The sequence below is a fragment of the Enhydra lutris genome, unplaced genomic scaffold (assembly GCF_002288905.1).
Source record: "Enhydra lutris kenyoni isolate GAN:26980312 unplaced genomic scaffold, ASM228890v2 scaffoldscaffold60, whole genome shotgun sequence".
In the NCBI taxonomy this organism is placed as follows: Eukaryota; Metazoa; Chordata; class Mammalia; order Carnivora; family Mustelidae; genus Enhydra; species Enhydra lutris.
Window position 1 is genome coordinate 820624 of NW_019154144.1, and position 22111 is coordinate 842734.

The 22111-nt window shown below is 35.1% G+C and overlaps 1 protein-coding gene across 4 annotated transcripts in view; it reads left to right on the forward strand.

Moving 5' to 3' along the window:
- LOC111158518 (PAN3 poly(A) specific ribonuclease subunit) overlaps positions 1–22111 on the forward strand; it is a 126357-nt gene extending 104246 nt beyond the window's left edge. For all 4 annotated transcript variants that reach the window (XM_022520591.1, XM_022520594.1, XM_022520592.1 and 1 more), the window contains 7 exons: positions 923–1088; positions 2191–2281; positions 6749–6888; positions 9469–9598; positions 10063–10127; positions 16620–16758; positions 19155–22111. In XM_022520591.1, the coding sequence (XP_022376299.1) occupies positions 923–1088; positions 2191–2281; positions 6749–6888; positions 9469–9598; positions 10063–10127; positions 16620–16758; positions 19155–19295 (872 nt within the window). In that variant the 3' untranslated portion in view covers positions 19296–22111. The remainder of the gene's footprint in view (positions 1–922; positions 1089–2190; positions 2282–6748; positions 6889–9468; positions 9599–10062; positions 10128–16619; positions 16759–19154) is intronic.

Below are 22111 nucleotides of genomic sequence, written 5' to 3' on the forward strand. Positions count from 1 at the left end.
ATATGATATTATTAGATATGATATTAGATAGTAATACTCAGTGTTTTATATTTATATTTTTATGAGTTGGATACCATCCTGCCTAACTGACATGGCTGTAAGAAACGAGACTGGGCAGTTTATGGAGAATAAGAAAATATTCAGCATAAATGATGGTAGAGACTCATTTTTCTTTTAAGCCACAGAATGAAATTGTTCACCTACCTGAACAATAATAGAGGCTAAGATTATTTTAAGTAAAATAATAACCTTCACCATCCTGTTTTTATTTAGAATTTACATTTATTTGGTTCACAGCTAAATAAATATAAATTCTTTAAATAATTTTGTTTATTCGGCAATTACAACGGTCACAGAAAAGAGAACTTCAGTGAGAGCTCTGCTGCTGCTAACAGTATAAAGGTATAATCTCGTAAATAGGAAATTGGAGTTTGTCTCTTAATTTCTTACTAATAAACTGAACTTTATATATATAAATAAATAAAATATAAACTTATATTTATATATTAATATATTATGATACATTAATATATCATATAATATATTAATATATATTAATAAACATGTAAGTTTATATGTGTAGATTAATATATATATACATACATGTATGTATGTAGGTATGTATAAATTGACAAGTTATGGGGCGCTTGAGAGGCTCAGTTGGTTAAGTGTCTGCCTTCGGCTCAGGTTGTGATCCCGGGGTCCTGGGATCTTGTCCCACATAGGGCTCTCTGCTCAGTGGGAAGCCTTCTTCTCCCTTTACTCTCCTTCTGTATGCGCACTCTCTCTCTCAAATAAATAAAATTTTTGAAATAAATAAATTGACAAATTGTGCCATGATACATGAATTTTTTTGTTAATTTTGGTTTGATGTTTTAGTATTTCAGTTGGTTATTTAAAAGGTGTCATTTTTGTTTTGTAGGTCAGCATGATGGACCATTGCCCAGACAGCATGCAGGATTATTGCCAGAGTCTCTTATTTGGGCATATATCGTCCAACTGAGTTCTGCATTGCGTACCATTCACACAGCAGGTTTGGCATGTCGAGTTATGGACCCAACAAAGATTCTGATAACTGGCAAAACAAGGTACTAGCATTTTGAGTTTTGGTTTCTTTATTGCATGTCTAACCTATGACAGCTTAGTAAACTGATTTAATTTTACCTTTTCATGTATTCCATCCAGAACAACTGCTGTGACTTTGAGTTCATTTGTAAGTTTAAAAAAGAAATGTTGAATTCTTAATAAAATGCCTGGGTTATTAACCAAGAATCTTGTAAGGGTTTGGAAAGTATATATAGTTAGGGTTGGGGGGATATAGACATAATATCAATATACCTTTTCTGTGTATAACTGTGGTTCTCAGATTGTAGCATGAAACAGAATTACCTGGAGGGCTCATTAATAAGCACACTCTATTGGGTTCCACCCCAAAGTTCTCCTTCAGTAAGCCTGAGAATTTACATTTCCAGCAAGTTCTTAGGTGATGCTGTTGCTGTTCACTGGGTCCCCTGCTTTGAGAACCACTGACACAAAATCAAGTAACAGCCCTTGACTTTATCACTTTTATTTGAATTACTGTAATTTTGAGAGTTATCTCAGACAGCATAGCATAAAGAGCTCAAGATTTGGTACCTGGTTATTTGGGTTCATCATATTCTAAGTCTGTTAGTGGCTATTTATATGATCCTGAGCAAGTTCTGTAACTTCTGTGTATGCAACAACCTTGTAAGACAGGTACTATTATTATCTGTTCCACATTTATAAGGTACCTCTCTCAGAAGATTATTGAGAGGATTGAATGATGAATACATGTAAAATTGAATGACTAATACATGTGAGTGGTACCTAATACATCTTCAGCAAATGTGAGAAATCTAATTAGTTCTCTTTCATGAATAACTAATAAAGAAGCAGCTTGGTGTGGTGAAAAGACCACTGGCCTGGTAATCAGAGGTGTGAGTTGTAGTCCTGATTTTATCCATTTCTGGCCTCTATAACATTCCAGGCCTGTCATTAGTATTTTTGAGCTTTAATTTCCAACTCATCTCTAAAGTGGTGCTTGATAGAGGTTACATGGGGAGGTTAGACTAGATAATATTCTGAGATCCTTCCTAATAATATAGGAAATGTTAAATTAAAAAAAATTTTCATTTTAATAATTTTTTAAAAATTCTCTGGTCCTTAAAGGTTGCGAGTAAATTGTGTTGGAGTTTTTGATGTTTTAACATTTGATAACAGTCAGAATAATAATCCATTGGCATTAATGGCTCAATACCAGGTGAGTAAGAATGAACATGGGTACTTCCTCAATAACTTAAGGCTTGATTTTCTTTTAAGACAGATTTTGTTTATTTTTAAAGTGTTTCTGGGGTGTTAAATCTATATTTCAATTTATTCTGGGGGTGTCTCTGTGCCAACTGTGAACATTTATTTCTTAGTCACTGTTATGAATGTAGTGTAGAGCCCTTACAAGTGGGAATATAGAAAGTTAATGACAGTGTCAAAGACTAACTGTTCAAATGAAAATGTATTTATGTGATGAGGAAATTTTTCCTCAGCATAGATTAAAACAGATTAATTAGTTGAATAAATAATATTAATTGACATTTTCCATTTTTTCAATTCTTTAATGTGTTAAAATTATAGCTGTTATTTTTACTTTTAGATATTGTCCCCCTACCAATCCAAAAATTTTAGAAATATTTTTGAAGGAATACTATTGTATTGCCATTTTCTAAATTTTTTCTTTTGCATACTCCTTGTATATAATCAGAATTTGATTCTAGTCTAGTCATAATAATAGTGTAGATCTAGGCCCCTTTGATGTTTTTTGCTGTTTATTTCATACTTCTTGATTCATACGAGGCCTAGGAGAATAAGACCCTGTCTCTGCAGGGAGCATTAAGTGTGTTGCTTTTGCCTTGATTACTCTGTGCGAGTAACATGGCTCTGTAAAGTAATTATTTCATATCATTCATCATTGCAGTACTTCACATTTTTTAGAGGATATGCAGGTGCTGTTTTAAGACAATGTTAATTTTTGTGTGAGAAATTTTTGGTGTTTCTGAATATTTATTAACTGATAGAAGTTTGATATAAGGCAGAATCTCTTAATTACATGGAGAAACAAGGAAGGAAAAAAACACTTTACCTTTACATTGCCTTCTCATTTCGACTTGTTTTGTTTAAATCCTTAAAAAAAAGATTTTAGTTTGCTTTATATTATAAGCCAAAATTTCTGAACAAAAAGAAAAAGAAAGAGAACTAGTAGAGTCTAAGTAGTGCCTAGTAAACCTCTTCTTTTACTGCAGAATGAGGGACAGTACAGTCCCCAAGATTTAGAGCCACTCATCACTTTGAGTTGTATGCAGACTTTTCACAGCTTCCTTCCCCTCTGCTCCTGCCCAGCCAAACTCAGCAGCAGCCAAGCTGTCCTGGTTGGTAGCACCATCTAGTGGGCACCACACAGAAGAATTTGACTACTATTTCCCCCCAGCAGCTTTCTTCTGCCAAAGGGGATTTGCTCACTCTTTCTTATCTAGGGTGGTGGTTCTTAGTGACTTTCCTTCTTAGCTTCTTAAACCTGGTGCCTAACTAACAAGCTCTGGAGATTTTTCTTCCTAATCGCTTTGCTTCTAGAAGTGACTGATTATTGACTGAAATACTAGTGATTTTTCATGTATCCAGGAAAATAATATTGAATTTTTGAGGAGAAATTAGACATTATTTAGAACCAGTGCCACCTAACTTTATTGCAAGTATCTGGAAACCCCAGGTCCTCACTAAAAAATGAAACACCTTACAGTTTTGTTTTTTTACAAGTATAGCCTTCAGGCTCTCATTCTTCTTTATTCTTGAGTAGAGTTCTTTAAAAAAAAAAATTACTGGTATAAGACTACTTTGATTTTGGTTTTCTCTGAGTATCATAATAGTATTATCTTCCCTTTTTTCTTTGTGAATATACATTATTTCAGTTATGTTAGTGGTTGTGTAGTTACCTTGAAAAACACCTCTTTTTAAGAGAAAGTAACTCTAGAGTTACAAACAAACAACTCTTAAGTAAGCATTTGGGACAATTGATTGGTAAGTTAGGAACTGCCTTCATTCATAAACTCAGGCTGCTTTCAACCAGTCATCACCTTCTCTTTATTTTCCAGCAGTAAAGGATATCTCAGTTTTTCTTTTTTTTTCCCCCTTTATTTTTTGGGGGTGGGTGATGTTTGTGTGGAAGATTTTTCATATAGCTTATGGTAAGGTAAAGGAGAGAATTAAAGATAGTCCCAGTGGGGGATTGTGATTGTAGAGAAGAGGGTACATGAGAAAGGAGTGCATTGTTTCTTGTAGTCTATTTTTCATAGTCTGTTTCAGACACGTGAATAGAGACTGACTTTCAGTAAAGTGGACATAAGTAGAGCCATAGATAGAATCAGAGAAAAATCAAGAAATCAAGAATCAGGAAGAAACTGAAAATGAGTGGGGGGAAAACCTCCAGAATTCAACAAATGGGGGGAAAAACCAGATGGAGGTAAGAAGCAAAATAACAAATGGAAAACTATTTAGCTGGCAAATAAGGAAAGGAGAGTTACTAAGCTTTTATGATGTTAAACTCTCTTAATTAAACAGGACTTCATGAACCTCTTAGTTAAAATCATTTCTAATTTAATCTGGATTATGTGATGTGTATGCCTTATTTCTAAAAGTGGGCATTCCCACCTTGAGTCAGCTTTAGAAAGGTGGTGGGATGTATTCAAAATCAGATGTTCTTATTTTAAAATCCCATCCAGTCTTTCAGCTATCTTGGACTTTGTTTTCCTGTCTCATTAATAGGAAATACTGGAGTGTTCTAGGTGGGAGGTTTAGTTACAGCATCAATTCAGGGTGGAGCCAAACTGAAAATTCTATTGTTTTAAGGGTTGGGAGGCTGTGTGTTGGTACATGTTGCTCAAATACTTGGTAACTAATAGCAACCTTCAATTTGCTGAGGATATGGGATTGAAACACAGAAATTTACATTTAGTATTTACATGTACTGATTTCTCTTGACCCACATTTTATGGTTTCATTATATAACTTGGAATATTTTAGTTGACCTTGAGAATGATTGAGAGGAATCCATTTTGAGTTCGTTCATAGCAGTGCCCTCCAGAGAACAGAAATGTTGGCAACAGTAAAAGTGCTCCTTCCCATGCCACCTCCCCTCCTGCCTTTCTGGGCTCCTAACTCTGTACCACAAATGAAGTTGTAAAAAGTTTCTTTGACATAAATCCTTGGCATCTCTTATTCTGATAGAGTTCGGAGTAGTTTTTTTAATCCATGTTTCCACTGGTTATAGGATCTCATGTTCAAAGTGTCAGATTCATTATTGCTGGTTTTGGATGAATTTTTGAATTTGGATTTTTTGATGTTATTTTAGTAATGGGAGTTTGACTTCTTCTTTATACTTTATTATAAAATGTTGCATAAAATGTTAAGGGTAGCTGTATAGTGCTTAAGTTTCATTAGTGACTTCCTTCAAATAGTCACCTATTTTGCAACTATACCATTTATAAACGTTCCATGTTCCACGAAGCCAGTGGTTTTTAACCCTGGCTGCATACCAGAATTCTTGTGGAAACTTTGAAAAATTCTAATACCTAGATCTTACTCCAGACTGGTAACACCAGAATTGGGGTCAAGGGGATGGTCACAGGGTAATTTTTTTTTTTAAGCTCCTCAGTTGATTTTAATGTATAGTTAGATTTGAAAACTTTTTATAGTAAATCAGTATTTAGTAAATGTATCCAGTAATTCAGATCAGGTCTCAGATCTTGAAGATCTACAGTTTTCTGTCGAAATTACTTCGAATGATTGTATTTAATGCTGAGCTATTCCATTCTCCTAGGCATATAATTATTATAGTTACCTGCCAAGAAGGGCCACTTTGGATAACCATTCTGTTTCCTGGAGTTGTAATAGGTAATAGAGAGCTTACCTCAATTCAGCTAGCTGTCTTTTGAAAATTCTTTTAGAAGGAAAGCCTCAGAGTGGTAAATCTTAAAAAATAAACAGGTAGGGAGGTAAGCAGGCAGGCAGATAGATATTTAAATAGTTACCAGGTGGCTACAGAGCTCTCAAAAAACTGTTATAATATAAGGAAAAAATTTTGGAAACAAGGACAGACAGGATGTTATTGGGGTTTGCAGTGTTTTCGATGTTCTAAAAAACATGCTCTGAAATCAGGTAATGGTTATGTTGTGTTCGGAATAAAGGAATAACTTTTCTTCAAATAATTCTTCAAACTCCCACTGTATTTTGGGTATAATGGAAAGTAAAAAGGGGGCATATTATAAGTTGTAATGATCATAGTAAAGCGAGTGTATAGTAACCAGCCTTAAATTTCTTGTAATAAGAATGTCAGCTCTGTCTATATTTAAAAAAAAAAAAAATTTTTTTTTTAAATTTTAAAGCAGCAATTCCATAGTTGGCTTGTAAATTGCTCAGAGTAATGTTTCTTGGAGCTACAGTCATCAGAATTGTCTGGGTGCTTTTAAAATGTTGGGCCTGCTCACCCAGACCTACTGAATGAGAATCTCTGGTGGAGAGGCTCATCTTACCAGCTCCCAGGTGATTCTGAGCGCCAGTATTTGAGAACCCTGTGCTGGGAGTTCTGCAGCTTTTTTGTAAAGGTGCCGGCAGTAGTGGCAGTGCATTTTATTTGTGCCTTATAAAATAAAAATTAAAAGTTATATTTATTCTTCCATGTCAGCAAGCAGATCTGATATCATTAGGAAAAGTTGTGTTGGCTTTGGCTTGCAACTCTTTGGCAGGAATTCAGCGAGAGAATTTACAGAAAGCCATGGAACTGGTGACAATCAACTACTCCTCTGACCTGAAGAATCTGATTTTGTAAGTTTTATTATATAGTTAAGTGTATGTAATGATCATGAGATGAGAGAGCTTTTTCATAAAGACCTTTTAATAGATTGTATTTTAGTTCTTACTATTCAAAATCAGGCAGAACACAGTTAAACAACCTTTAAATTCTTTATTGTTAAGTATATACTTCTTTGAATAAATTCATATATCAGTGTATTTAGTTATTGATGTTTTAAACATTTGGCCTCTAAAGTTGCATTGGTATTCACTAGCTACATAAACTTTTTAAGTTTAAAATAAAATAAATTAGTTCTTCAGTTGCACTAGCCACATTTCAAGAGCTCAAAAGCCATATGTGGCTTCTGGCTAATATATCCCATAACCTCAGAAAGTGCAGTTCGACAGTGCTGCTCTAGAGTGATCGGTATCTCTCTGAACACTGTCATAAATAAACCTCTGATGTGATCCAGTTACAGACTCTGTAGCCAAAACATCCATTCCAGAAAGCATGTTCATCAGGGTCCCTTTGCTTCTGCTCCAGTATCTTCAGACTCTCAAGAAGTCCCTGAATATAGGCTTGAAATGTATTTGACTTAGGAGGAACCCACTGTAGAGTACAGTCATCGCAGAAAGACTCAGACACACACCTGTCTGAGATATATCTAACATTGGGGAATTCTAGAAGGTGGACAACCATAATTCTTATTCTAAGTTATTCTAGAGAACAGATGCTAGGCTATCTCTTGACATTTTTCCCATTCTGTTCTAGAAGCAGTTGGAGTACAATGATCCTTTTCAGTGTCTTAGTTTTAAGCTGTTCCTTCTGATTTCTTTTTGTAGTCTTGGATGGCTCAGTTTCTTTTTTGGACTAGTCCTGGATATAGAATTGAGGGTTAGAGGATGGGGATGCCTACTTGTGCTTTGTTACACTAGTGTAAATGTCCTTACTCATGACAGAGTCCTGGAAGCCAGTAGTTGCCCAGTGTTCCTATTAATAATCAGATGATTGCTCTTTCAAATGAAAATATTTGTTTCATATGTTTTCACAGCAGTGATTCCTAGCCTTAATTTGCAACATCTAGGGTGTTTCAAATAATCTCAACTAGTAATCTCCAAATTTTCTTTTTTAAAAAACTGGGAGTAAAGGATATAATTGTAACAAACTAGCCATATGTTAATAATTGTCGAAACTGGGTGATGGGTACGTGGACATTCATTATACTATTCGGTCTATAAATTTTCCTTAATAAAAATTAAGTAAAAAAGCAGTACTTTCATACTAATAACAGCTGTATAGAGCAACAGACTGTGTATCAGGTACTTTTGAACTCATGTGAATGAATTAATTTTCCCAATAACCCTATAAATTAGCTCCATTTTAGAGATGACAAGACTGAGGCATGGAGAGGTAAAGTAACTTGCCAGAGTTACAAAGCTTGTAATAACTTTAAGTAGTTAGATATAAATATATCAGTAATTCTAGAAAAATAGCTAAGACATAGATTATCCACATGAGTATTTTATTCAACAAAAGAATGCCTTTTCTGTGCCAGACTGAAGATACTGTGAACAAGAGGAACAAAATCCCTAACTTCTGGAGCTTCCACCTAATGGGGAGGAGATAACAAACATGTAAACAAATAAGGTGTTTGCAGGTAGTGCTAAAGTCCAATGAAGAAAGTAAGATAGAATTATAAGCAGAGAGTGTGAGAAGGGGAGGCTACTTTAGTGAGAATGGTTAGGAAATGGCTCACGGTCAGGATAGGCAGTAACAGGTCACGGTCATCTTTGTATTCTAGCAGGTAGCTTTTTAAAATGTAGTATTTTTCTGCCTCAGTTATAATGGTAGAAGAAACTGAATTGGTCTCTTCTGATATATGTTAGTGCATAACATGACAACTGGTAAATGAAGTTGCAAAGCAGAAGGCAGCTTCCTAAAAAGTTGAGCCTTGTTTAATTTATCAAAATTGAAGACCCAGTTTTAGTTTCAAAAAATATTTTGAAGAGCAATGGAAAAATCTCTTCCCTATAACCACCCCTATTTCACCCCTTCCAGAAAGTTTGTAACAGTCTTTTCATTTCCCACTATTGTAAGAAAGGGTTTGAGAATGGAAATGATTAAGTGTAACCCTACTTAAGTTTCCTTTCTCATTTTCATAATAGCAAAGATGTAGAAGAGACTTACTTCTTCTATTGGCTCTTAAAATTTTCCAGAGAAATTATTAAGTCTTATTTGTTTATTTATCTCTTTATTTATTTTTAAAAGATTTTATTTATTTATTTGACAGACAGAGATCACAAGTAGGCAGAGAGGCAGGCAGAGAGAGAGGAGGAAGCAGGCTCCCCGCTGAGCAGAGCACCCAATGTGGGGCCTGATCCCAGGACTCTGGGATCATGACCTGAGCCGAAGGCAGGTGCTTAACCAACTGAGCCACCCAGGCACCCAAGAAATCATTAAGTTTTACAAGTGAACTTGACTTGCATGAAAAAATGTTTTCAAATTTATGTAAACTAATATGATGGTAGCAGCGACAGCTATGTGCTTGTAGGTTGTGTTGTTTTTTAAATTACATGTTTGGCATTCAAGTGATTCTTCTTTATCTTCACCAGGTATTTGTTGACTGACCAAAACAGGATGCGAAGTGTAAATGACATCATGCCCATGATTGGTGCTCGATTTTATACTCAATTGGATGCTGCTCAAATGAGAAATGATGTCATAGAGGAAGACCTTGCAAAGGTAACGATCTAGTTACAAAGAGATATACACACTTGGCACCTATATGTATAGAGAGAAAACATAGTAATTTCTGTGCTAAGTATAGGGCATAATTGGCTAAGACTATTTGCAGATATATTTGTCCAAACTTAAGGTTCAGTATTTTGATTTCTTAGTCCTCTGGGCATTTTTTTTTCTCTTCATGATTTTGCTACAGTCAGTTGACATAGTCTTGATGTTGTTTTTCATGTACATTACTTTAACCGTTCTTAAAAATGCCCAGCTGCATGATCTCCTTGAATATTACTGTTGAATGAAGTGGAAATATTATATTCAAAACTATAACCAAAAGGTGGGGATTTTATGATTTAGTATTTATTGTTTAAAGGTAATATTGGTATAGGATACCAGTTTTCTAAAATTTTGCTTTTATATTCAGTTAGCTGGAATATTAATACTCTCTTTCTTTTCAAAATGTTTTATAGGAGGTTCAGAATGGAAGACTGTTTAGGCTTCTAGCAAAATTGGGAACGATCAATGAGAGGCCGGAGTAAGGATTTTCAGTATTTTACAGTATATTTTCAATCAGGGGTGCTAATAGGAATGTGTTTTCCTTAATCTTACTGGTTTTATTTGGAAAAAGAGAAAAATTCTCATGTGAAGTGACCTTAAGCCTGCTATGGTAGCAATTAGGACGCTGCTTTTTAACTATAGCCTAGATGTGGTTGTTCTTAGGGATTCCACACACACATACACGTACAGAAAAGATACTGTTAGAACTCTCTGTTGCGGTTTATACAGGAGGGAACATTTTATGACAATCAGTACTGCCTCTATCCTGTCTCCTTTTTGAAGTGTGGTCAGTTCAGTTTACTGTAGGCAGATCAGAGACTTCAGACAGGTCTAATTGTTGCATGCCCCCTGTCTTCTATTAAAGGGCATTATTTATAGCCATCATATCAATGACACCACCACCTTACATTATTTGTCATTTAGTTCTGCCTCATTTGCAGGTTAGAGTTACCATATGTTCAAGAAAGAAGTAGAGTTGATGTCTGTACTAAGTTGTAACTGTCAAGGACAGGTGGAACAGTATTATAGCTGTTGTCATGTAGTGTAAGTGATATTACAGGAACATTACCTCTGTTAATAGGGATAGATGATGCATAAATATTTCTTGAGGGAGTTTTTTTGACCACAGAATTCATGTTCACTTCCCTTCCTTCGAAGTTAAAAAGAAAAACTCAGTATTTTTCATGATAATTTTTCTAAATGAAGAGAAGATGACATTAGGAAAGAAAACTTCTGGGTGTTTCTTCTGGCATTTATTTATTTAAAAATTGATATGCTTATAGTACTATTTCTTGATTTTTTCCCCCCCAGTATTTAACTTAGCTAATGACTTTGCCCTGTGGAAGATGAGGGTTTGTCTTTCATATCCCTTCCCTTACCCAAACACACACACATCCAAACACACACACAAGTATGCACGTTCTACCACTTAATCCATAATTTTGAGTTAAATCTTCATTCAGTGTTGACATCAGTGGAACAGGATAAATTTGTTCATAGTTGCACCACGTAGTCAACCATGACTATATTTTCTTTCTTTTGTATTTTTTTTTTATTTTTGTTTTCCTGGGGTTATTAATTGTCTTATATAGAAAACTAAGCAAATGAAAAAATATTGACCACCAGTTTATTCCAGACTCGCTGCCAGAGTTATGAAACACCTTTCCATATGGTCAAAAATAGGTAATCTATCAGCTCCTTTTTTTTTCCTCCCTCTTAGAGAAATTGCCCCTGGAGCCTCTGTCCTTCTGTTCCTATCTGGGCTGGTTGCGCTTTAAGCTTGCTCACACTCACACTTTAGAACTGGAGCTTCCCTTCACTATTATCCTGGGAGTTCTCATTGTCTCTCCCTTTGTGTTGGATACCTTGTCTCTTGCCTTTTTCCTTGGTTTATTCTTTTGATTTATTGGAGCACGTCCTCCTGTAGCTTCCTGAGAAAGGTGAATTTTTTGAGTCTTTTTAAGTCTGAAAATATCTTTATTCTGTTTTTACACTTTATTGATAGTATGAGTGAGTATAGAATTCTAGATAGTCCTCAGAAAATTCTTTTTATTAATTAAGTCTTTTGAATAGATTAATATAAACCAGTTTTTTGAAAAGCAGAAAAGGGTTTGCAGTGAAAAAAAAAATCTCCTTACTTTTAATGTCCCCAGTCTTTCCACTTTCTCCCACTAATCTTTATTTTATATAAAGATTTCTGAGTTACAATGATATATTCTAATCTCCCTCCTCCCCCTTTTTAATATATACAAATTATAGACCATGCACAGTGTTCTGTATGTTGCTTTTTCCTCCTAACTGTATTTTGGAAATCTTTTTGTTCGGGTATATTTCGCATATACCAAACACTATTCTCAGTAGTTTACAAATATGACCTAACCTTACTCCTCGTAACAACCTTGTGGTGCAGGTACCATTAGTATTCCCACTTAACAGAGATATTTGGGCATAGAGAGGCTAAAAACTGGGCGCCTGGGTGGCTCAGTCAGTTAAGCATCTGCCTTCAGCTCAGGTCTTGATCCTGGAGTCCTGGAATCAGGTACCGTGTCGGACTCCCTGCTCACTGGGGAGTCTGCTTCTCCCTTTCCCTCTGTCCCTCTCCCCTGCTCCTGCTCTCACTCACCCTCATTCTCTCTCAAATAAATAAAATCTTTTTTTAAAAAAAGTTAAATACCTTTAATAGGGTCACATCATTAGTGAGTATATGAGCCAGAATTTGAATCCAGACAGTATGGTTCCAGAGTCCATGCTCTTAACCTAATGCTCTACTTCTGTAATCTATATAGCTATGTAATAGTCCATTCTGTGGATACACCATAATTTATTTCTCCAGTCCTTATCAATAGACATTTGAGTTGTTTTCAGTGTTTTGCTAGTATAAACAGTCTGCAGGACTGACTTATGCATACTTAGTCTTATATGTGCGTGGATACAGGCCCAGTTGTGATTGTTAGGTCTGTGGTTGTGTGACTGTAGACTGTTACAGAAGGGTTTCCCAGTGTATGAGGCATGAGAGCCTTTTGCCAGCAATACTTTTTCAGCTTGTGGATTTTTGTCAACCTGTTAGATGAGAGATTGAATCTCAGTGCAGTTTTATTTTGTATTAACTTTTACGAGCATGTTGCCTGTCATTTTTATGTTTTTGATCCATTTCTCTTCCTTTATCTGTCCATATCCTTAGTTCATTTTTATTTTCAGTTGAATTGTCTTTTTGATGTATACAAGCTAGAGAGAGTTACCTTTGTGATCATTTTCTTTTTAGTTTGTCATTTTTCTTTTGACTCTGCTCAGTTTTTTTCCATCAGACATTTATATATGTAGTCTTAATTAATCAAACTTCTCTTACACTTTTGGATTTTGAATCATAGAATGGAGAAAGGCCTTTTCTACTCCCACTATTTTAAAGGAATTACCTCATGGTTTCTTCTAGAGTACTTATGGTCTTACTTTTTTTCATGTTAAATTTTTATATATGTGGAATTTATATAGGGTATGAGGTATGTATTCAGCTCCTCTACCCTTTCCCCTCAGAAAACTACCCAGTAGCCCAAAAGTTATTTATTGCATAGTCTAGCTTTTCTGCGCTGTTTTAAGGCAGCACTTCTTTCACATTAGTATTCTAATGACTAATGTTCTAAAATCTGGTAGGTGCTAGTTCTTTCTTATCTCCATTTCATTGCCTGTTATTTGTTTTCCCTAAACGGCTTAATTTGCTATATAAATTCTAGAATCAGCTTTTTTGCTTAAAAAAAAATCAGGAAACCTGGTGGATTTTTTTGAAAAGTTAACATGTTCATTAATAAACTTAAGGAGCATTTGTGTTTATAGATGTTGAGTTTCTTAACTAAGGTAATGGTCTGTCATCATACTTGTTAACTCCTACTTTACTATTCTTACATGCTGAAGTTATGCCTTATGTTGTTGTAGCACACTAAGTTTACTAGGTATTTTTTCTTGTTGCTTTTGTAGATGCGAGCCTCCCACCCATTCTTTCTTCTTAAATCTAGTCTAATCTTCTTAATCTAATAAATTCTTAGATTGCTTATTATCGGGGCACATAAAAATTACTGATTTCTATACATTTTGTACCCTGGTATCTTAGTGTTTGGATCGTTTTTCACTAGATTTTCTTGGGTTTCTTAGAAACAACATAGTCCTATCTCCAAATATAGTTACATTTCCTCCTTCCTAATATCTATACTTTTACTTTCCCTGGAGTGATTATGTTAGCTAGTACCTCTAGTACATAGTTAAGTAATACTAATGATAATGTCTGTCAAAATTTGAAGCATTACACCATTGTCTTTTAACTTCCAGATTCAAAGCCATTTTCTTTTCAAACGCTTGCCCTTCCCCTGTGCTTTTAGAATCTTTATCAATGATGTTCAGAAATTCACAGTGATTTGCCTTGGTATGCCTTGTTAATTCATTTTGATGAATTAACAGGTATCCAGACCCTTTTAATAATTGGAAACTGATGTCCTTCAGTTCTTCGTTGTTTCTTTGATAATTTCACCCTTTGGAATTTCCATTGCTCAGATGTTAGACAATGACAATTAATTTTCTAATATTCTCTACTGTTTTCTTTATTGTATCTTTTTATTCTACTTTCTAGTTAATTATCTCAATTTATTTTGTCTAAAAATAAAAGTTTTTTTTTTCTAATCTGTTTGTGAATTTTTAAGTTTCTCCTGTCATATTTTGAATTTTCAAGAACTGTCTCTTCTCTAAATGTTTGTCTTACAGCATCTAATTCTTGTTTCTCTGAGACTCTCAGTTAAAGATTTTTGGTTAGGTTTTGTTTTGTTCTAAGTTCTGTTTCCTGCAATATCTCATAGGAATCAAGATTTTGTTTTGTTTTGTTTTGTTTTGTTCATTTTCCAAAGGATTTCTGATCCTTGGCTGTGCATTCATATTAAAAATGACCTTTTTCAGGGTACCTGGCTGGCTCAGTCAGAAGAGCATATAACTCTTGATCTTAGGGTTGTAAGTTTGATTCCTACATTGGGTGTGGAGATTACTAAAAAAATAAATGAATAAACTTTTAAAAAAATGACCTTTTTCATCTAAAAAGCTAACGGGAAGGTCCTTGCAGGGTCAGGGATTGTAGAATGTGTGGCAAAGTAGTGTGATGTTGTTATGTATAATTTTTGCCTGTTTTTGGTAGATTCTTAAATGTCAGAATTTCTCTTGGGTAAGTTCATATCCAGAAAAAAAAATCTTCAGCCTTTGTCTGTAGTGTAAACCCAGAGTCTAGCTTTGCGTAGCCAAAGTAAAAGGAAAGTGTTGGTTAAATAGTCTCAGCCACCATCTCTTGCTCTTCGTGGCCTCCTGGAGGCTGGAGCTTCTTTGCTCACCCTGTCTAGAAAGATTTCTGGTACCCTTTCTGGCAAATTTCTGCAAAGCAGAAGTGGAGGCAGGGATGAAAAAGAGGTTATCTATTTGTTATTTATAGAACTTTTCGTCAGTTCTGCCATTTCCAGCTTTAGTTTATACCTGCGCTTTCAGTGGTACCAATGACTTCCCTTCCTGGGCCTCACTGGTCTGGCCTGCTTTTGTGGCTTCCCCTTTTTGTGTGTGCCTACTGTAGCATCCGAGTTCCGTTTTTTCAAAACAAACAAGTGGTATGAACAAAGCTGATCATACCACTTACCTGTTTTTCACCTTCCAATTTTCTCTTCTGTTGTTGCTCCTGCTCACTTTGTCATTGTGTGTTTATTATATCCCTCCTTAGACATTTACTGTCAATTTTGAACTGTGGGGTTTTGAAATGGACCTGAGATAAATGGGTGTGTTTAATTAGCATTTTGATTGAAAGTCCCTGGAGTGATCTTTGCAAAACTCGGTTATGATTGTGTTTCAGCCATGTGGTAGGCTTTCCATTTTGTTCTTAGAAGACAGGCCTGTTTGTTTGTTTCTTCCCCCAGACCTAGTTTTTTAACCCAAGACTGCATAATCTGATCTCTCCCTTCCTATCTTTGCTTCAAATCGGCCTCATTTTTTTTTCTTTTAAGTTTCTCCTCCCCGCTCTTAGCCTTCTCTCCCCCTTTGTTCTTGTGTTTTCTCTCCCTCTCCTTGCTCTTATTCTCCGTCTCTCGCTTAGCCTCCTTCTTTTCCCACCCCCAACCGCATCCAGCACTGATCTTTGCTGAGTTTCTGAAGTGCTGCATGCTCTGTTCCTTGCAAATACTGCTGCCTCTGACCACTTCCTCTGGGAAGAGCATCCACTGCTTCCTGTGGAAAGCTTCCCTTGCCTTCCCAGATGAATTCATGTTTCTGTTGCATACCATTTCCCTTTCTCTTGATGGCGTTACCTCAGTATGCAACTTTCTTTGCTTATTTGAACATCTGTTTTCCTCACTAGACCATAAGTTCCAGAAGTCACTGGAAAGTGACAGTGGTCATTTTGACCAGATGATCACTGTCACTGTTCTCTAGTTCTTGTTTTTGTTTCCTTAAACATTTCTCTATTTTATGCTTACCAGTAAAGTTGAACACATATCTGATCATATGTCTCTACTCCATATCCTAAAGGTGAAAGGAGGAAAAGAATTTCTTTAAACCTATTTCTAAAGATCTTTTAAGACATTTTCTTTTTCTTCCATTTTTATCTAATGGTAGGAGCTTAAATAAGAAAGTGATTATAAAATAGGAGTGTGAAAGGGATGATTGCCTTTGAGACTTAGAAACTGATATTCGTATACTTCCATGTTGTGTGAAATTATTTTTTAAAAATTTAGCAATCTGCACGTAAAGTTTGAAAACAAAATTTTTTTAGCCTCCCTTTAACTTTAGGAGGATTAAAAAAATAAATCACACACACACACACACACACACACACACACACACACACACACTACTTCCTTACCAGAGAAAACAATAAAAATAAACTAGTACAGAGTCTGAAGAATCAACACGGCCATGTGGTAGACAGCATGGGTTATTGAGGTAAAATATTACCTTTCCCCAGGTTTCAGAAGGATCCTACCTGGTCGGAGACTGGAGACCGTTATCTTTTGAAACTCTTTAGGGATCATCTTTTCCATCAGGTGACAGAAGCGGGTGCTCCTTGGATTGACCTCAGTCATATCATTTCTTGTCTTAACAAGGTAATTTGTATCTGGATTTTTAAGATCACAATGCCATCTACAATTTTCAGAGTTGCAAATACTAAGAGACTTAAGTGTAGATGTATTCTACTCCAGCCTAGAAAGTATTTTATTAATAATTACCAGGTATATCTACTTAATAACAATTTCTAGACTAGGCAGGTTTTTTAACATCAACATGAATAATTATAGAATTTTTCATTGTGGATCTTTTCATTGTGATAAAATGTCGCAAAAGCAATGGGTGGGAAAACAAAAATAGTTTTATATTGAAAAATTTTTTAAAAGTTGAATTCCTTTCTTTTAAGTTATTGTGAGTGTTGTTGAATGTCCTACATGTTATCTGTTCATTTACTGTTAACTGTGGGCATAGTAATCCAGTGTTACAATAGTAAAAGCACAGTAGGCCCAGCACTCTAAGTGGAGAATGAGGTGAGTAGATGAACTTAGGTAGATGGAGATCTATGAGTTCATTTGAGAGGTGAGCTTTGTGTTTTTGAAAGGGCTAGGAGACAGTTTACAAAGGAAAGAAGGAATGCATTTTCCTTACGAATTGCTTGAAATCACAGAGTGTAGAACAGGTCTCCAGAAGTAAATAAATCCTAGTCTTTGTACAGGTTTATATCTAAATCTCAGGGGTCAGCAGACTGGGGCCTGACAGCCTGTATTTGTAGAGTGCACAACCTGAGAACGGTATTGATATTTTTAGAAGATTGTAAAACAAACAAACAAACCAAAACCAAAAGCAAAACTAAGAAGAATATGTGACAGAGACTCCACGGCCCTAAAATTTAAGGCATTTACTATCTGGCCATCTTTATGGAAACCATTTGCTGACCCCTGGTCTAAACTGCCCCTAAATTACAAGTACTAAAGGAAATACCTACCATGGCGCAGAATGTAGAGCTGGTAATGTAAGCGTGATAACTCTTCAGGGAATCTTCAGGGAAAACGTGGTTTTGTTTGTTTGTTTGTTTGTTTGTTTGTTTTTTTAGGCATGACTTTGCCTTGCTAGAACTTCCTTACAACTCTTTGAAAAGAGTATTGTCTGTAATCTACATTAAGACAGTAATTAAACTAATCCAGTATGACTTATACATTTATTTGCTCTTTCCCTTAAGGGGAAGACATTTTTCCTGAAAGTAATGAGTGAAGAACAATTGTCCTGGATTTTAGAAAATAATATACATAGTAGCAAAGTGCCAGTGACTAAAAATATGTGGCACTGGTGTAAACACTGGCTGGTAGATCCTATGAAATAGAGCCATAGACAGATACCTTAAGTGAAGAGTATTTAATGAATAATAGGATAATTGATAACTTGAAGAAAATTCTATTTCATTTCATAAAATAGCTAGTAGTAAATAAAATTTATCCCAAACTTGAAAGTATGATAATTTTCTAAGTCTGAAAAGAGTGTAATAAATTAAAAGGGATGGATGGCCATATTGATGATATAAAAAAATCTTACATAGCATATTTTGGTAGAAATTATGACAGATTAACTGTTAAAATGATTTGAAAGTTTGAGCCTTCAGAGTTAGTAAATTTTAAACATTTTAACGAATGACTTAATGAAAAAGGAAGGAAAAATATACACCGAAAACTAACCAGAAAAAGTGAAAACCATAACAGATAAGTTCTTTGATGGACTAAGGATTAGTATGTATGCTTTATAAAGACCTCATTAAAATATTACTACCAAATCTTGACCGCTAAGTGGGTAAAGATCATAAACTGGCACTCCTACAGTGGAAATAACACAAATAAACGTAGGAAAACATTTGGTAACATTCATTAAAAAAAGTGTAAATAAAAATAGCAAGGCATGCACTTGATATGGAATTGCTTATAAATTGGTACAACTCATAAATCAGTGGTTTCTGATACCCTTTGGAAAACAATTTAGCTGTATGTATTAAGCTATAAAATTATCTGTACTTTTTGATTCAGTGTTTATATTTTTAATTATCTCTTCAAAGGAAGTAATTATTCAGAAGAAAAAAAAGTAGGTGAATATGTTCATTGCTCTATAATTTGACACAAAAAAGTTGGAAGATACTGGGGTTCCTTGTGGGACTCTTGATCTCAGGGTTGTGAGTTCAAGCCCCACGTTGGGTTTAGAGCTTACTTAAAAAAAAAAAGGAAGGAATAATGCCATGATGGAATATAATGCAGATAAGAACTAAGCATGAAAAATAGGTGGAAACATCCAAGTTGAGAAGTGTGCATGCTAATTAGTGATGTAAAATGCTTAAGTATATTTAGATGGGAATATGACATTTTTAAAATTTTTAAAATATTCATCAGTGCTGCAAAAGTTGTGCTAGAATAGATACAGTGGATTATCCTCTGCCCAGTATGAACTTCCCATTTTGTGTGTCTGTCTGTTTCAGTTAGATGCTGGTGTGCCAGAGAAAATAAGCCTCATTTCCAGAGACGAGAAGAGCGTACTTGTGGTGACTTACAGTGACTTAAAGCGCTGCTTCGAAAACACTTTCCAAGAACTGATTGCAGCTGCGAATGGTCAGTTGTAGTATTTGCTGAAAAAGCACGCAGGACATGGCTGAGGACCTTAACCGAGAGCAAATTGCACTACAGCTGAACTGTTCTCATCCTCTCATTTCACATTTGGGAAACAAACAAGAGATGAGCAAAGCTGCTTGCACTTCAGTCAGGTACACTGTTACTTGAAAGGAAGAATGTTTCACTTATCCTAGAGCTGTGGCTGCCATTGGGGCCATATCTGTGAAGAATTTATTTTAGATTAAGGGGCACCATTGGGTGAATGGTGTTCCTGCTTTTGTTTTCTTCCACTTGTATATGCACTAATTTTAATTTTTTAAAGACTTTTTTCTGATCTTTGAACTTTTGCCACATTGTATACTTACTTATTAAGGGAAACTATTTGCAAGGACATTTTTGGGAAACAATGCTGGGCAGCGTTTTTGTCACTGAGGGTTGCAGAATTTGCTCTTTTGGGGATGGGTTGCCCTGAATAACATAATGGACCAGGTAAATAATTTCACAGAAGTACAGTATAGTGTATAATTCTTGTAAGAGTATTGTATGCAAGCTCTGTATGCCACCCACACTGTTAGTTCCAATGAAGATTTTTGGGTTTTCCTTGTTTTGTTTTGTTTTGTTTTGTTTTTAAGAACACACAAAGAGAGATCAGTGAATTGTTGGATACGAATTCCCCCATCAGTAGATGTAAATCCTTTCTGAGTGAGGATTGGATAAACAGGAACTTAAGGAGCACGTAAAGCTCTTTGCTCCAAATTTGACCAGAGTCTTTTTTTAAAAAGCTGTTTCCCTGCTTGTCAGATATATTTACATTTATGCAGTTTTTTTAATAGAAAAAAAATTCTGCTAAAGGCCTGAAGGTCAGGAGTATATTGCTTTAGATTCTTTCCAGTTCGCTTTTTTTGTATAAAGTTCTGTTCTTTGAACCACAGCTTTATTATGGTACTTTACACTGGATACAGACACAGAGACACTGTTCAGAAGATGAACTAAACACAGCAGTGGTCTGGCATCAAGAGCTTTCTGAAGTTTTACAGCCTGAATCTGGAGGGATAACAATCTGCTGTGCCTTTGCAGTCACTGCTTAGCCCAAAGTAATAGTACTTTTGATAATAACTTCACTATGTGGGATATTCCTGAATAAGTCAATCTCAAAAGTTTGGAATTTTCCTCTTCTTAACTTTCTTAATATTTGGACATGCAGTTGTCGCCAAACTTGGGTATTCATGGAATTTCTAGTTAATGAAATACCTATACTTTGATACTGAAGACTGCCAAATACATAGGAATTTTCTTTCACAAAAAAACAGTAATGAAGACTCTATCTCCTTTCCCAGCACTGAATGTTTTACTAGCACTGGGTGCTCACCATGCGACTATGAAGAAAATGTGGAAACTCAAAAGGTCAGGAAAGACTTCCAAGCACTTGCAACTGATGTTACGGTCTTCGATTTTAATAATTATACATATTTGTAGTTTTCAGAGAAGTTTTTAATATTTCTCTGTCCACTTTTTATAAGCTTTAAAATGATTTTCTCTGCCTTGAGATTTGCATCAAGAAAAAACACCTCTCCTCACTTGAAAGCTTTGAAGACTAAAGACACGCGTTACACATTTTAACAGGTGTGTTTGAGGCCGCGTTTGGTAGCATCAGTTGTTGAGTTAAAAAGAAAATCAATTATTGCATTTGATCTGGATGGATTTTAAAAGAACATAATGTTCAGTATTCAAAGGATAATTAACATTTGCCACCATAATGTTCTTTTTTATGTAAAAGGAACAAGAACTTGGAGACGTTAACATGCAAAAGTCTTTTATCATTAGCTCATGTATTTGAGGAAGAGCAGCTGTCTTTTTATATGTTTTTTGACAAATCATATTGTAATTCTTTTGTACAAAAAAGAACTACTTGTATTCTAGAAGAAATATGAAATGCTTAATTTATAAGCGGGCTGGAGATTTTTTCCAATATTGTTTTCTTTGAAAATGAAAGGGGATCATCTATTTTAGTTTTGGGGTCTGGGAACTTTTTGAAAATTTAATTTGTGGACCAATGTTTTGTGAAAGCTAAGGAAGGGCAGGGGTAAAATAGGGCTTGAATTTCTCATCCTGTATAGACCAGCAAACTTCCCTCTGCAAGGCAGGTTCAAATCACAAACCCAAGAATGTTTGCATCCTAAGTGCTAGTTTGCTTCAGCCCCTAGTAACCTCAGGACTTGGTTTGAATATAAAGGTAGACAGACAGCTGATATGTTTTCATGAGTAAATATTGTCGGCCAGAAAACAGATGGTGTCAGGTAATACATATTTTTTTTAAGCTTTGTTTTATATTTATTTTTCATTTAGTTTTTATTGGGAATGGTTTTCAGTAGAACTCTTAGTTCTGCTTAGGTGTTTTTTGGGGGAGCCCTCTTTTCCATAGTGTAATTCCATTTGAGAGGTTGTCTAAAAGATAGTCTTTTTAATTCATAGGAAGATTTAAATATCTGAGAATAGTCAAATTAAGGATATAAACTTCCCATATCTTCTGTTATGACAGATCAAAGCACAGAAAGGACAACCCTTGAAATCATGTAACGTTGGTCATTTCATTTTTTTGTACCTATTTTAAATTCTGTTAGTGTATTTACTTCATTGTAAATATTTTTGAGGGTACCTTTGTATTTTGCTTTTGACCTTGGTTCTGTGGTTTGGATGTCAACAACTTCCCTAAAAAGCACCAGTATGTTAAGTTCTGATGTCATGATCCCATGTGGGTTATTCATCTTTAATCCTGTTTTCAGTCTCTATGTGTACAGCCGTATTTTTAATAAAGAATTACAGAGAA